Genomic DNA, 16946 nt, shown 5'->3' with positions numbered 1-16946 from the left:
GACTTTGCTGTAGCGTCCATGAAGAGCGCATTCTGGTGTCATTTTATCTGTATGATGTGGTTTGGTGCTATAACTGAGCAACGCCAGCAGGCACTTTGCATTTTATGATCAGTCCTTCGGATATCCTCTTATGCCAGTAAGCTGGAACAGGCAGTGTGTCACAGGAAACTGGTGCCTCTCCTTTTATAGGTAATGTCGCGTGTAGTGTAGCAGGTGGCCTGTGTCTGCTGAGGAACACTGATCTGCACTCCAGAGGAGAGACGTTATATATACAGTGCATGAAAAATGTACACAGCAGGCTCTGCTGTATGCTTACAGAATGCCTTTCGGAGGAGGAAACAAGTGTGGCTGCTGCCAGAAAACCGTCTACTTTGCCGAGGAAGTGCAGTGCGAGGGGAAGAGCTGGCATAAATCCTGTTTTCTGTGCAGTAAGTATTAAAGTTCGCAGGTAATCTGCTTTATTCGTCTTCTGACTCTCAGTTCATAAACAACTCTGACATCACAAGAAGTGCCAGAGTGGAATGCAGAGTATTTGGCATCATAGCAGGAAAGTGAGCATCTGCAGGTTTTCGCTCAGACATCTGAGTCCTTATTTGGATCCAGTGGAAGCATGTGACAGAGGCTCGGTCTTCCTTATATGGCAGAGGAAGGTACACAAACTCCCCCTCCAGCACAGTAAAGCACAGCCAGCTGAGCGCACAGTGGGTATGCCGTCCTCTTCTGTAAAATGTCACACATAGTTTGCGGTGATGTCACAGTGAAACGTGTGAAAAAACATTTCGCTTGGTGTGCCGCAAAGATGTTTCTACAAATATCTGCCTTCCTAATTCGTTCTTTATTTTCCGTCCTTCCTTGCTGTCAGTGGTCTGCAAGAAGAACTTGGACAGCACAACAGTGGCCGTTCATGTGGATGAGATCTACTGCAAATCGTGCTATGGCAAGAAATATGGGCCAAAAGGCTACGGCTTCGGAGGTGGAGCCGGCACGCTGAGTATGGACACAGGAGAAGGACTTGGAATCAAGCCTGAAGCGTGAGCACAAAAATCACTTTGTCCCGTCATTTTAACCATATAAACAGTATAAAGCTTCACACTGTTACAGAATGACAAAGTACAATTCATATAACGCTCGAGTTTACCTTAAAGAGAGGAAAGTGCACAAACACTGCAGGTGCTGAACCAAAAGTCTAAACCCAAGACATGAAACAAAGAAAAAGGATCCACTTGTCTGCACTATTAGCTCTTAATACATTAAATCAAGCAGTGTTTCAGTCTCAGATTTCCTTCCTTCATTAAAGCTCTGGCTCTTCTTGACAGACAAGGTCCCCATCGCCCTACAAATAACCAAAACGCCTCCAAGTTTGCCCAGAAACCAGGGGCCACAGATGTGTGCCCTCGATGTGGGAAAACAGTGTACGCAGCAGAGAAGGTTATCGGAGGAGGCAACGTAAGACCGATCTACGGCTTTCTCAGACTATAAACTGTGCTTTAGATCAAGAATAAAAGCAGAGATTCATCAGCTCTCTGTCGATTTCTGAGCTTGAACCGACTCTCTGCTCTCTCATCAGTCCTGGCATAAAGGCTGCTTTCGCTGTGCCAAGTGCGGCAAAGGACTGGAGTCCACGACCCTCGCCGACAGAGACGGAGAGATCTTCTGCAAAGGTCTGTGAACCAACAACAGCTTCAATTACTGTGTGCATGATTTGATTCGCTGATGGGCAGAAAATTAATCGGCAGCTATTCTGATAATCAGTTGTTCATTTTTCATTCTCCTGGTCCAACTTCTAAAATGTGAAGATTTGCTGATTTTCTTTGTGGTATGTGCAGTGTTCGAGACGTTACTTTTGAAATGTGGCTATGCAAAAGGCATGTGTCAGCTAGCTTGCAATTCATTTTTCATGAGAGATTCAACATAAACATGTGGCCTCCTGGATGGTCACAGAGCAGAACATAAAGCTAAATGACATCTTGAACACAGATAAACAACATCGAGGGGTGGGAGGCACTTATCTCATGTGACTGATTGCAGTTACATTAACTGAACGTGTTTCGATGTTTACAGCGTTTTCACTGCTGGTGAACAAGCTTCATATTGTGCAGTAAAGTTAAACTTTTCTGACTTCACAAAGAAAATAATGTTGAATTTCCAGCACTGAAAGTTGTTCTTGTCTGATGATATGGCCACAAGATTAATGTTGTCTATGAGTAATATGCATTGATTTGATTGGCAGAGGCAAATTCCAACAAACAACTAATCAAAAACAAAGCTCAAAATCTGAGCGCAGACCATGCCAGAACAACCCAGGCTGTCCAGAAATATGCCAGAAAAAGGAATTCCTGCAGGGCAAAACAACAGAACAAATGCTCCATTTTAAGAAATTTACCTAAAACAACATATTCAGATGTAATCCCCATAATCGCTAACCCCAATACTGTTTATGCAACAGTAAAACTGAACATCACGTTGGGCTTTGGAAAAACGTATTTGTCACTACTTTCTGACATCTTACAGGCCAAATGATACATTGATGAATTTAGCGAATAAGCGTTAGCCGTAGTTGTTCAGTTTGAGTTTATTGGTCATATGGAGGTTAACACAGGCGCATTGGTCAGCTCAGCAATGAGAGCACCATTTAACACTATATCCATACATGAAGATGAGGATTTAATGTAAAAGTATAGTGACGGGTGTGTACGAGAGTATTGCACGATTGTATGCAGCAGTTCTGGTGCAGTCCTATGGAAACAGTGCAGAGTGTATTTTAACATTATTGCACATTGTGTGTGTATGTGCTGGTTAAGTGGTCGTGGTTAATAGTGTAGTTGTTGTAATAGTAGTAATTAGTAGTCTTCACATCAAAACTACACCAGTTGTCATTAATAAGAAATTATTTCTTAGTATTTTTCAGAAAACGGATGCAAAATGGGAAAATTCTCATGTGAATGAATGAATGCTGCATTCATGTACTGCAGCACTCGCAGTTGTTTTGTACAACACACAGTCCTTCGTGTCAGTGGTTGGGTTGACCTCAGCTGGTAACATCTGAACCTCGACCTGCAGAACAGAAGCTGTTGCTCTAAATTCCTTCGACAGAGACCCAATAGGTCAGCAGCCCCTCTGACATTTACCATTTAGGATATTTTTTCACATATGTTTCATATATGAACAAGACTGTAAATAACATTGAAATAAGAGACAACTAAAACACTCTGTGGGTCTGATACTGTGGCTCTGCAAATTGAGGTTAAACAAACCATTATTTTGTGTAATTCAGACTCCAGTGTATTGTGCACAGTTTTTCTCAGTCTCTGTAATGTCATTCACAGGTTGCTATGCAAAGAACTTTGGTCCCAAGGGATTTGGCTTTGGTCAGGGTGCAGGAGCTCTGGCACATTCCCAGTAAAGCCCGAAGCATCGGCCCACCTGGGACTGACATCTGCGATCTGATATCATCGCTTCCGGGGTCCCTCAGTCAATATCCAGCCTATTTTACTCTGCTCTTTCACTCCAGCTGAAGGCAAAGCGGAATGAAAGAAGCACACAACGCGCAGCTTTTTCGTACGAGCTCACCCAGCAGATTCTGCTCCTCGTCTGCATTTGATCATTCTCATTTTTGCCTGGTTAAAAAAAACAAAATCCTGCTGAACATTTTACAACGCACTGAATTCTAACGCTGTGTTTGGATGTGCACATTGTGTGTGTTTACGCCGACTCTATTCTTACCAGAAAAAACGAAAAATGAAGCTGTGCAGCAATGCTAGGAGACACTGCAATAACAGAAGTGAGTCTGAAAAATGTGGAATCTGATTAAATTCAGAGTCGGTGTCTGAGCGAGAACAGCACGTTTCAAGACTGACAGCGGTGAAAAAACAGCCACATCAAGCTTCACTTACACTCAACATAAAGCCTTCTTCTCTGCCTTACATGTCAAATGGTGTACATACCGTCTCAAGATATGCAGTATTAGTGAGACACACAATAAATATCAGGCAAAAACAAACAAAAAAAACAATGTATTTCTGTCCTTATTCCCCTGTGATGAAACATTTGGCATGTCTTACCCAACTGTCAATGTTCTTTTTGTTGCTCTGGTCTGATGAAATCAGTGTGTATGTTTACGTGGTCTTGGGTGTGCTTGTTATTCCTTGTAATCATCATCAAACAGAGCAAAATGCCTGCTGTTGTGGTGAACAACGGAGTCGCAGTGCTCAGCCCCGTCTCGAGGAGGCACAATGACCAGAGTCCCTGGCAGCTGTGGTCGTGGTGGGGGGGGGGGCAGCAGCGGTTTGCGTTGGCACTGACTACAACATGTGAGTCACATCTCCAGCAAAACTCAGTCTGAAATCCACGCAAAGATGGAAGTACTGCAGTGGGACTCGCTCCAGAGTTTTCATATGTTTAGATTTATAATGAATAAGGGAACAAAAATGTGCCTCATGTCCGACCTTGTAGACATCAGAGGTTGGATGTATGTTTCCTCTAAATGTTCTGCTCCAAGTATGAAAGTAACTGGGACACGCAGTTTCACTCCCTTCAGTCCTTCGCCCATGAGAGGGCAATAGAGAGAGCCGATCTTACAGCCAGTCACTCAATCAGGTGACAAATTAATATGTTTCCAAAAGTCTTTTCCACCAGAAAAAGTACATCATTCACTAGTTTACTGAAATACAAAGTGCATTTGTTTTATTCAGCCTTTTGAATCAATTGCAGCATTTTCAAATTCTTTGTTTTGTTTCTTATTACTGAAAATCAATTGTCTGTTCAATAAACCCCTCCCCCAGATAGTGATTGTCCAATCATAGCTCAGCAACCGTTGAATTAGTAGAAGCAGGTCTATCAAGCTTTGGATGTCTCACATGTTGAAGAGCTGTGTGTGGGGCTGTAGTACTTTCCAAAACCAAAAACAGACGAGCAGAAGTGTAAAGAACAAACTGAAAAATGTGTCTGTGCTCCAACATAAGCTGGTACCATTTGAACGGTACATCTGCCTGTTGTTATTGAGAACTGCATGTGTGAGAGCAGAAAGCTTGTCAGGCACTGCAACGGTAGCTTCCTATTGAGATTTTGAGCATGAACATAGCAGCAAACTGTGTAAAGATACAGTGAAGTAATGGCATCGTGAGTCACACTCCCTCAGTGTGTGTGTGTGTGTGTGTGTGTGTGTGTGTGTGTGTGTGTGTGTGTGTGTGTGTTCTTTGTTCTGGTAGCTGGTGTGAGTCCCTGTGAAGCTGTTGGCCACCGTCACGTTTATAAAGAGACAAACTGTACATTAGACTGTGTGACTGAACTCGGCACTCATCAGATACTCCGGTGCTTTCCGTTATTTCCCTCTGTGCGTTCTTTAAGTAAGACACGTCTCCCCTCCAGTCTGCAGTCAACAAAGACGATCAATGACTGATTATTACATTAGAACACCTGACAAAGGAGGTCACACCTGGTTGGCTCGCTGCTGCAGACGAGCTGAGAGTGAGGGTGAAGATAAATTCAGTAAACTCCGAGCTCTCCTCTCGTGTTGAACATCCAGCTCCGGCCAGCAGCAGGTCTGTGCCCAAACTCTGTGCAAAGAGCCAGAATGTTTTCACATTTAACCCTGTGAATTAAGGGTTTACTTCAACCAGACCAGAGCTGGTGATTGTTAAAGCAGTGGAAAGACAAAACAAAGCGGGTTTGGTGAGTTTTATTTTGTTTCTCTCGAGTCTGTCTCTGTCTGGTGGCTTTGAGGAGAGAACGGCTGCTTCTGGTTAGAGGGGACGCATGGCCGAACAGCCCAGTTCTTTCTTTTGGTCTGACATGCTGGTGCAAGTGCGACATCTAGCGAACGTCGTCGTAAGCAGAACCTTTAACACCACATTTTAAATAAGAAATCAAACCAAATATTGCTGTTGTTAAATTTTTACATGATACAGCTGCGGAGGACATTTTTAATTCTTCTGTCAGACAGACATTTTACTGAACGGTAAGCTGCCACATAATCCACTGGCATCAGTTTCCTAGAGACAGTCCAGCAAACACACACAGAGCACTTTGTTAATCCTGCTGCCGCATATACTGTGGAATTATAATCAGCTGCCCGGAGCCAACAGCCTGGATCTCAGTGTCGTAACTCAAATCAACATTTGGGAAGTCCTGACTCAGCAAGAGCAAAACGATCCTGCAGATTTTAACAATACCAATAAAAGGAAGAGGGGGATACACTCATGTGACACTTCCTTGATGTGAGTTTCAACAATGCACGGCGACCATAAAATGAAACTGCAATAAATAGCAGGGTTGGTGGCCCAGCAGGTCACAGTCTGTGGTCTCAAGAGGCTGACAGCTCGCCAGATATCCTGTTGAGCTGCCTGCTGCTCCGCTGTAAGCTGCAGGGGACAATGCAGCAGCCACACATATGTTACCACAAATGTAAAGCATGTGCTCAGTGTGAAGTGCGGCAGTATCAAAATGCTGTTTTTAATAATGCTGCCATTTAGCAAGTACGCACAATACAGACGGGCATCAAATTAAAGGAAGCCCTGAGTAACTATGAGGGGAGGAGCAAGCCTCCATGGACGAGGTCACAGAGGGGTTTGAGCAGCAGGGGTTTTTTCGATCAAAGGAGGGAGTTCATAGAGTTGATAAAAGATGCCTGATAATATCTGGTCACACATCTGACAAAAAAAGCTGCAACTAGCCACAGAAACCAGCGGCTGGTCTCAGAACAGAAGCTGCTCTGGAGTCTCGAGGAACCCAAATATCTCACCAAGACACTTTACTAAAATCTTCTTTAATTTTAATCTGTATGGAACCAGTTTCTTTTTCTAATGTGTTCAACATTTTTTCCTCAGTCCTGTCTTTTACAGGACCAGTGAGGCAGTGACTGGCACACACTGCTGAAATATTCATACCAAACAGCTTCAAAAACGGACCCAACCCTCGAAAAACACCCCAGTGTTGCAAATGTAGCTGCTGTATGCGAGTACTTCGAAAGCATCTGATGACAGTTTCTAAAAAAGACCCAAGAAACAACAAACAACACAAAAAAGCAGAAAATATTCACATTTTAGAACGTGTGAAATGCATCAATCAATCATTTCCTGTGGACTGACGAGTCATTTGCAAGTGTGTCACCGCATTTGCTCATTTTAAGGCTTTAATGTTTTTATCTTACGCAAAAGCAACCTAGCAACTAATAAGAATAACAGGCTGTTAATTCATATTCCTGTAACTCAGATTAAAGGTAGACTATGCAGGAAATATCTGTTACTGCAACCTGGAACAACGGCACCAGAAGGGCACCGCTTGTACGTCCACAAGCTACTATTGTAGGAACGTTACATTTGATGTGATGGAGAGGCCGATACGTTAGCGTGTTAATTACGCTAACTGCCAGCACCCATCTGTCCAACAGAAAACAAGCTAACTCAGCGGCGTTCACACCCACTGCCCAAAGGTTGCAGCCCAGAAACATTCAAGCCACAGCGAAATAAGGAGAGGGCAGGGTCTGTGCAGATAAATGCACCGCCACACGTACCTGTAGTGGGTCATAAGTGATGATGATTATACTTTTGTAGGACTCTAAAAAAAAAGGGAAATCCTGCATAGTGTCCCTTTAAGTATACAGTCAGGCCCGTGGAGCAGCTCTGTGAGCGACGTCAGTCTCCTCGTCTATCGGTCAAAGCTGAGATCAAAGCTGTTGTGTCACTGAGAAGTGTTACTACGCATGTGACTGACTTTCAAAGTGGACTTCCATGTTTGTGCCACTGCTGCACAAGCTGGAGACAATTAAATCTGTAACACAAACACAAACCAGACACGAGTGATTTTGCGGATTAATTTTTGGACATATTGTCCTTGCATGAGTGAACTGAGCACTTAGGAGCGTGTTCACACGGGCACACTAAATCATCTGTGTTGACACTTTGGTCTCACACACACACACACACAGTGCACACAAACCCCACATATAAAGCATGCACACATGTGCAAGCTGGGAGCTAGTATTAAAGAGTGGCAGCATCACATGTTGCTGCTATTTGTCTATGTTTAGTTGGCAGGTCTAAGCCGAATGTACACTGGAAAACGCATTCCTGCCTTAAAACCACGGCTTAGCATTGTCTGCAGCTATTATCCTAATCAGACTGAGGGGGCCCTGCAGTCTCGCGGGGGGGAGGCAGAGCACATCTCCAACATCCCTCAGGAGCCAAAGAAAAATCTCAGAAAATCATCGACAGTCACAAGACAAACTGTTTGAATGCGGCTGCTTGAAGTTTGCTTCAGGATGGGAGAAAAATAAGAGTAACCTGAAGTTCTCGCTCACACAGCGTCCGTCTGCTCGGATGAACAAAGCTGACGCGCAACAGCAGAGAAGCTCCTACCAGGAGCTGTAAATAGTTTGCTCATGTGAAGGAGAAAACAGACGAAGAACTGACGGAGAGCTGCTGAAGTTAAAGTCGACGAGGATGTTTTTTTTACATCCTGGCACATCGAGAAGTTCACACACATCATCAAAGAGACGCGGAGAGCAGTGATCTGTCAACACAGCACGAGCATCACAATCACTATTATCCTGAGACCTCTCATGGTGTGTCTATCTCTGTGTGTGTGTGTTTGTTTCTATTTAAGTCTCCTTGTGACAGAGAGGAGGGACGAAGGGGAGCAGGAGATAAATATTCTGGTACGTTCTTCTCTCCATCACTGTGTGTCTGTCTGCTTCCACAGCATCGGCACTGAAAGGTAAGGCCACGAATCTCTGCTACACTCAATTAAACTTATTTCAACACTGTGTTGGTTTGATCTGAGGACTGAATTTTACCTCCAATCAATGATTTGATCAGTTAGATTAGACATCAAATGAAACTCTGGCATTTGGAATCAAAGTCTGACAAAATCACATTTCAGGCTGCAAGTAATAATCATGTATTATCAGTTAATCTTCTGATTAATTATTCAATTAAGGGATTAAACATACAGTCAACAGAAAGTCATCAAACAGCAAAAATTTCCCAAATATTCATGTTTGAATGTGAGAAGCTGGAAGCAGCATTTTTTCAGCATTTGCTTAAAACAAATCATGTCTAATTAAAAGAGGTTTAAATGAACGTCACAATAACTCTCTGACACACTGTTAATTGGATTTAATAAAACATGACTACAATTCAACTGTAGGATAAGGAATGGTGATAAAGCTCAAACCCTTTCAAAGTATATGTTGTTTTATATTGCAGTATTGAGATATATATAGTAATAGCGATAACTATTTATGGATAAAATAACTTTGGCTAATCCATTAAGTTGTACCTGACAAACCAAGGTACTGAATCACTATCATGCAAAAAATACATACAGACTCTGAATCAGTCCCTTTCGTTGATTTACAGGATCGTTTACAATGGCCTAATGCACCCGGAGGTATAGCAAAATCAAAAAAATGATAAGTCAATTAATCGATCGAAATAAAAAAAAATCAATTTTCAAGCAAGAAAGCAAAATATTTCCTAATTCCAGCTTTTAAACTGTGAGGATATGTTGGGTTTTTTTGCCTTCTGTGAGAAACTTTCGGTTATGAAAATGTTGGAGAGACAAATCAACTCATTTCATATTTTACAGACCAAAACAATCGATCCAGAAAATAATCAGATAAATGTATACGGTCTAAAAGATATGCAGATCATCGTCTTCCCTCGTTGTAGTATTTCTTAATGAGCTGGTGGCTTGGTGAAGTCCACCGGACCTTCTTAAAAAGCTCCAGACAGCGGTGCTCTGAGAGCTGGGGTCCCCGTCTATGTTTGTGTCTTTATCCAGTGGAAAATGGGGGGCGACAGCAGGGAAACGTTATCTATCTGGACCCGGGGCCTCGCATGCTTCCCCCTGTCTGCCATCGCTTTGCTTTCTGGCAGATGACTGTGCTATCAGCACGGGGAGGTGACTGGATGACTGTGTCCAGCAGCCCTTTGTGTCACGGTGACATACTGTAACAGTGCCTGACAAACAAAACAAAACAAAACAAAGCAGGCTGGCCATGTGAAAAGTCACATCCTGAAGCGGATTTCCAAACCACTGCTAAAGAATCATCAAAGTAATGGAGTAGCAGCTAACAGTAGATGACAGTCTGTGAAAGATCAACGTCACTCTGTATTTTTCCACTCTTGTAACTCTATACGGTTGACTGTATGGAGCTAAAAGGGAAACTAGTTAAGACCCATTGAGGCACTAGACCCAAGTGGTCCCCACGGTGGAGCACTTCAGAGGCAAAAAGGTTTTATTTTTGTCTTCCAGGGGGAGCTCAGATAGCCAAGATGCCTGAGAAAGCGTAAGTGTATTGTGTTTCTGTTTCCCTCAAAACACATCACTCAGTGTGACATTATGGAAACGATCAGACACCAGTCATTCATTTTTTGCCATCTGCAACGCTAATGCTACATTTCTGCGTCTGTCGTGTCCTTTCTTTGCTTTCTACCCGCAGAATGGAGGTAAGATGTCACAAGACACAACCCACCAAGAAGTCAGTTTAACACGTCACAAATATTAAGATCATCGCTGTGTCTCACTTCTTTGTTTTCATTACTTCTTGCAGAGGAAATCGAAAATCTCAGCTTCGCGCAAGCTCATGCTGAAGGTGAGCCACATTTGATTATGTCTTCAGTCAGAGAGGCGGCAAATCAAACCGTTACGTTCACTTTAGGTGTGGTGTTTCAGAGCCTGATGGTGGCCAAGGCCAAAGAGGAGCTGGAGCAGGAGATGGAGGAAAAAGAGGAGCAAAAGGCAAAGTACCTGGAAGAAAAGTCTCCTCCTGTCCACACCGGTGGCATGTCCTTAGCAGAGCTACAGGTAGGATTTCAGCTGTTCATACTTGCAAACTAAAACTCTCTAAATTCTTTACTGAAATAAATGTTGCTACAGATCTCTTATTTTCTACACAGAAGTTATGCGAGGAGCTGCATGCTAAAATCGACGTGGTGGACGAGGAGCGGTACGACATTGAAGCCAAAGTCCTGCACAACAGCAGAGAGGTAACACAAATTCATAGGGAAAACACAGAGGAAGTTCCAGTGAATCGCTGTCCTGCCTGTGGTTAACCTCCTCTCTGCTCTCTCCGCAGATCAAAGACCTAAACATCAAGGTGCTGGACCTGCGAGGGAAGTTTAAGAGACCCAACCTGAGGAGGGTGAGGGTCTCCGCTGACGCCATCCTGCGCTCACTACTGGGCTCCAAGCACAAGGTCTCTCTGGATCTGAGAGCTAATCTTAAATCAGTGAAGAAGGAGGACACAGAAAAGGTGGGTTCAGGAAAAAAATAAGGACTAAACATAAAGACGAAGCTGAGGAGACGCTTTTAGCCAGACGACAGCAAAACAGTCCTGATTCATGGCCACACGAGGCGCAGCTGTGGAAGAGCTGAGGGGGGTCATTTACGTGTGCACTTTAAGAGAGAGTGAGGCCGATCAATCATCTTTCTTAGCTTGACAAAACGAAAAGACAGAGCTGCTGAAAGGGTCAAGATATGAGACCATGTTTAACACAAACTCCTCCATCCCAAGAGGGCGTCTGTCTCACAGAGAGGCTGAAGAGAAACCGTCAAACATCTGCTGGAATCATTTCAGACTTGTGCATATAAATTACATACATAAGTACCTCTGTGTGATTCTGCCTGCGCAGGAGAAGACGGTGGAGGTGAGCGACTGGAGGAAGAACGTGGAGGCCATGTCAGGCATGGAGGGCCGCAAGAAGATGTTTGACGCAGCAAAGGGCCCCAGCCAATGAGCAGATGTTATCAAAGGAACAGCTGGTTTTCATCTTATGTCTAATACAGTCACCTAGCAGCACAAAACACATCAATAAACTCTCCACAGGGTCACAGAGACGTCTTCTGTTCTTTTATACGCTGTAGGTTTTCCCTACAACTCTCACGTCCTGTGTTTTGTTCATTTTCACTGAAATAAACACAGCATGCCGCCACTCCCTCTGTGTTTTTCTGCTCATGTAACGCTGGTGCTTTGACAATGTTGTCTTCATGCACATGTGTAGTTTTGTGGGCTGCTTGTGGCCTCCAGACACACGCTGATGCACAGCCAAGCATTTGTTAAGATAATGCATTCAAATCACAAAGCCAGTCACGTGACACAGTTGAAACCAGTGGAGCGACATGCAGTGAACATCCAGACATGTAACTGAGGCTATAAGTCACCATGACTTAAATCAACCTGAAAGCACAAAACGAACGCACCGAACCAAACGCACACGCACACTGAGCTCAGCCACTGCAAAGAGTTCATTCACTATTACTGCCAATGCAAGTAAGGCAGACATTAGCACATGCTACGACACACAAGCTCGTACCTGCGGCGCATACCTGCTGGAGCTGGGTGAAGTGAAGCGGTGACACCCGGCATCTTGGCGGGGAATAAATGCTCCGGAGAGAGTTTGTCTGGCAGGACAGGAGCCTCCAGCTTGAAGCTCGCGTTGTGGCGCAGGACCGGCACCTCCACAAATCCAAATCCGCCCCGAAACAACATGACACACGCGCACGTTGCACGCGCACGACAGCGTGAAGCTCGCTTCCTCATGGCACGTGAGGGGCTCAGCGGGCTGCGCCGCGACGCTTTAAAAAGGGCGCCTCAGCGCGGAGGGTGCGTTTGATTTGAGCCGCGGGCAGTAGAGTCATGTCATGTGATCTCAACACAGCTCTTCCTTTCTGTGAGTTTTATTCTCTGGAAAATGATGCTCTTAAAATGCACTTTTGAATAATAACATTTTCAAACGTCATCCACAATTGAATTATTTGTTTCTGTTGTGTCAGAATTAAAATATGTTGTGGTTGGGATCAATTTGAACATCCATGCTACACTGTGCTCTTAATATTCCTGTTTACATTAATAGATGAAATCTTTAAATTACAATAAAATCTTCCAGTTTGGTACAACCTATCCAAGATACACAACTAATTTGTGTTTCTATCTTTAACAGTGCTTTAATGTTTTTCAATAAATCCATTAATTATTCCTGAAAATGACGAAAAACTTCCGCTACAATTATCCACAGCTTTAGTTGTAGTGCTTTTGTGCTCTAAAATCCAAAACTATTAAATGTACAATGATAAAAAAAAATCCTTACATTTGAGAAACTGGAAACAGGAAATGTTTGTAATTTTTGTTGGAAACAATACAGAAACATTTATTGAATTGTCAAAATATAGATGACAAATAGTTAATTTTAATCTAGTACGCTGATTATTTCTTCTTCTGAATCAGTTATTGTGCAGTGTTGGACAAAGAAAGATGTCATCCACTCCAGTTTTATTTCCTGCCACAAGGGGGCAGCATCAGCTCACATTCACCTCACTGAGAAAATGACAGAGATTTTCCAACCAGCAGCTTTCAGCCTGGTGACTTAACATGACAACATGGATTAAATTATTGTTTGACCGACTGAACACGCTGCCTATTGAAAAGGGTGCATTAAGAATAGATTCTGCTACTCATTTGAGCTGAAGATCCCTGTCAGGACAAGTGTCAGAATTAAACACAGTTAGGAGGCCTGAGTGCTTTGTGTTGGTTGTTTTGGTTGATTCAGGTGCCAGACGGGTGGGGCTTCCAACAATACAATCAGGAGGGCAAAGTTTTTCCATTTGGTAGAAATTACTTGGGAGTCAACAGTGCGATTGTCTGGCTTTCTAACGATGCCTCACTGATTTTGTTGTTCCTTTCAACGGATGTTCTAAACAAGTCTAAACATTCAGAGACAAGATTCTGTCACTCAGGTGTTTTAATGAGGGACTGAACATCTATCACAAAGTTGTATGCCTCTGTAAACGACATACTCATACTCAGTCCTGTCAATGAAAAGACGTGACAAACTATTGATTGATAGAACTAAAAAAAAAAATGACCCTAACCCTTATTTTAAGTGGGTTATTAGTGTGTAGCTCCCTCTTAACACACATTACAAAATTGGTCTGGTGACTCTTTATGTTCAAACACCCCAAGCTTTATGGTGCAGTAAAACAAAATGTATGTAGATAGCCACAGGACAAAACACAGCTCAAAAATATTTAGACAGAATTAGTTTAAATAGAAAAATCTCCCCAGAGGCAACACAGAAATGCTTTTAATATCCCTTCTAAAGGTCCACGCACAGGCGTCTTCTTCTGAGTCATACAAGAGATCTTTTAATGTGCAAAACACATGCTCATATATCCGTGTACAAAACTGAAGTTTAGCTCAGATAATACTTTGAAACAAGGCCGTAAGACTTCAGACATGAGTCACACTTCCACCATAGAGAAATCAGTTTTGTTATTCACACAAGATCAACATCTAGTACATAACGGATGCCTGCAGGTTGCATTCTTTCTGAAAACATGACGCTTATAAAATCCATCTGGCTTCTCTCTGATGTTGTGATAAGCTCAAATAAAATAATGATAATACAGCAATTCAGCAGATCTCCAGCGCATAGCTGGGCGTTGCTGCCAATAGAGGTAGACCAGTAGATAATGTAATCATGTGAACTCCAGCTGTGTTGTAGTATCTAATAAACAAAACTAAGGGTTTAGGGATATATTAAAATGCACGCACATGGATAAAATATCAACAGATTTCTGCAGGCTTGAAAAACACTCCCTGAAGACTTCACTTCACATCCAAATAATTAAGAAAAAGTATCCAGACACTTAAAATACTTAATATCTGCATGACGTCTGTTCAGTGGAGTTAACCCTAAATTATGTAACAACTATAACAAAAAAGCTTCAAAAGTTCAAATACTCAATGGATCTGAAACAACTGCCTCTTTAGACTTGCCTTATGTGTCTTGCCTTCAATTGGCCCCCGCGGTCTCAAGGCTTAGCTGGGGATTTGCTTTGGCAAGGTTTGAGACTTGACTTGAACTGACTTGAGACGTGAACTTCAACAGCATCGACCGACCTGTAAACAAAGCCAGGGCTGAGGGGGGGGGGGGGGGGCAAACAAACAGAGATACACTCTGGCTTCGCCTGTTGAGTCATAATCCCGTCTGTGGGGTCAGATATAACATTAACAGCGAAAAACTGGGAGTATCAAAAGACTTGGCATGGTCAGAAAGGGTGTTGTTGATAACACGTTATTGCATGTGAGGACTGAGGGCAAGATTAAAGGCGAGGTGCAGGAGCCGGTGAGCGAGTGTTATTTTATTCATTCCCTTGGCAACATGCTATGGGAGTAACGCTCACTGCTTTGATTGCATAACACTTCCACTTTAGGGAATAACTTGTTGCTGTTATGTAATGCTGTCGAGTAAAATGTGTGTGATTATTGTGCTTCTGATTAGCACAATCATAAAAAGAAGTCAGAGTGTGTTTTTTGAGCCACCCCTTGGTGTATTTGTGTGCACTCAGGTGTAGGTTTACAGGGATTATTTCTAACCTTCCTCCTGTCAGCCTGATCTGAGATACTGAAACCTTAATCCCACGCTGCTCAGGTCTAGGTTTTGCCATGTAAAAATAGACAATACAAGTCCACTGAGATTGCATGTTTTCCCATTCTAGTCGATGCCATCTGCCATCTGTTTGCAGGTATGTGCCCACCCTTTGCAGACATGGGCAGCTTGCCGCCATGTGATCCATGACTGGGTTTAAAAGCTTAAGGCCCAAAGAGAACGGCACAGTATACAATTCCCCACTGAGCCTCGTCTGAAGTGTACATCGCGCTCTCTGGGTAAGTCTGTGTGCTCCTCTTATGAGTTTGTTCTATTATGTCCCCTCAGTGCAGTATTTGTCAGATGTGAGGGTTCAGCTCGTTGCCATTGTATCACCTCAGGATGTTTTTGATGCTGTATCACTCACTACGCTCCTCTGAATTGGACTTGCTTGCACAGGTGCTTCATCCAAAACATGTCAGACACAGAAGAAGCCTCGTACGAGTGAGTAAACGCATCATGTCTGTAGAAAAGAGAGATAGCAAAGTGATGCCATTACTCAGCTGTAACGGAGTATCTTTGGTGTGTTTTCTTCTTCTTCTTTCAGGGGACAGCGTAAGTCACTTCACACACATGCGTGTCACGGTTTGTAACTGAGGTTCCGTCACTGGGCTGAAGCTGCTGGATGCTACACAGCTGCTTCACCTGACAAAAATGCATGAATATTGTGATTATGCTGCATGCTTCCCGATCAGACATGCATTTATGTCCAGGCCCATGTTTAATATACTTGTGGAGTATCCAGCACAGCTGACCTCTGCTCTTTACCTCTCTCTGTGTGTACGCTGTGAAGAAGACGAGGATATTGTTGGTATGTACTTTAATACAAACAATATCTGCTTATAAAAATGATGTAAAACTTTGCTTCTAAATGCATCATCCTTAAGAGGCCGCCTGTATTTTTGCTGCCACACTCAAGCGTTGCAATTAAACATTCTTAGTCACTTAACACACTGCATCTGCTAAGCTGCTGGCTTCACCACACAGCATACTGTACTGTATTTTTGGCATGTTGGTGCCACTGTAGAGGCAGCTGCCGTCCTTGAGCTCTTCTGCAGAATTGACCTTTGTCCCCTTAGCCACTCCTGTTTGTCTGTGGGTGGGGATTATTCACCTTGTATGAACATCCCAGCAGATCTGTCCTTTCGATTCAAATGGTGCAATAGGTCGCCATCAAAGAGACGGAGGGTCTTGCCTCTATTTCTGCCCCCTTTGTGAGACCGTCCATGTGGGCCACTGTGCAGCCCTGCGGTCCCTGAAACTAAGCGGCACCTGTCTCCCTCTAAATGAGCCGAGTCACTGTTAGGGAGCAATGTAGGTCAGCTTATGTTCTCAATAGAGGACATGGGGGGAGATAGCAGCACAAGCACAATACCTACTTTCATTTTTATGCCTGTTGGAGGTCCTCTAAATGGAGCTTGGCTTACCGTCTTTTCAGCTGAAAGAGGTTAAATTACCCTCTGTGGCCGAAGGGACTCTGACTAAAGGCTTGGGGTCGCTTTTTCCCACAGAGGCCAA

At 43.4% G+C, this 16946-nt stretch overlaps 2 protein-coding genes across 3 annotated transcripts in view; both read left to right on the top strand.

The window, feature by feature from the left end:
• The window catches only part of LOC143327616 (cysteine and glycine-rich protein 1-like), a 314154-nt gene extending 310438 nt beyond the window's left edge, over positions 1-3716 (top strand). The window contains exons 2-6 of one of the 2 annotated variants that reach the window (XM_076742076.1): positions 314-428; positions 863-1031; positions 1317-1446; positions 1568-1661; positions 3327-3716. In XM_076742076.1, coding sequence (XP_076598191.1) covers positions 320-428; positions 863-1031; positions 1317-1446; positions 1568-1661; positions 3327-3403 — 579 coding nt within the window. In that variant the 5' untranslated portion in view covers positions 314-319 and the 3' untranslated portion in view covers positions 3404-3716. The remainder of the gene's footprint in view (positions 1-313; positions 429-862; positions 1032-1316; positions 1447-1567; positions 1662-3326) is intronic. The other variant, XM_076742068.1, reaches the window with a different exon arrangement.
• A 6752-nt stretch (positions 3717-10468) lies between these two features.
• On the top strand, positions 10469-11738 carry tnni1b (troponin I type 1b (skeletal, slow)). Its single transcript, XM_076742088.1, has 5 exons — positions 10469-10594; positions 10675-10806; positions 10899-10988; positions 11078-11254; positions 11634-11738. The coding sequence occupies exons 1-5, from the start codon at positions 10586-10588 to the stop codon at positions 11736-11738; spliced, it is 513 nt and encodes a 170-aa protein (XP_076598203.1). The 5' UTR covers positions 10469-10585.
• The last annotated feature ends 5208 nt before the right edge of the window (positions 11739-16946 follow it).

This window comes from Chaetodon auriga, chromosome 2 (assembly GCF_051107435.1).
Source record: "Chaetodon auriga isolate fChaAug3 chromosome 2, fChaAug3.hap1, whole genome shotgun sequence".
Lineage (NCBI taxonomy): Eukaryota > Metazoa > Chordata > Actinopteri > Chaetodontiformes > Chaetodontidae > Chaetodon > Chaetodon auriga.
This window is presented reverse-complemented; position numbering and strand designations above follow the sequence as displayed.

Coding starts and splice junctions, on each gene's coding strand:
- tnni1b (XM_076742088.1), top strand. Junction 10,807..10,898: donor TGTCCTTAGCAGAGCTACAG/GTAGGATTTCAG, acceptor TTTTCTACACAG/AAGTTATGCGAGGAGCTGCA. Junction 11,255..11,633: donor AGAAGGAGGACACAGAAAAG/GTGGGTTCAGGA, acceptor CTGCCTGCGCAG/GAGAAGACGGTGGAGGTGAG.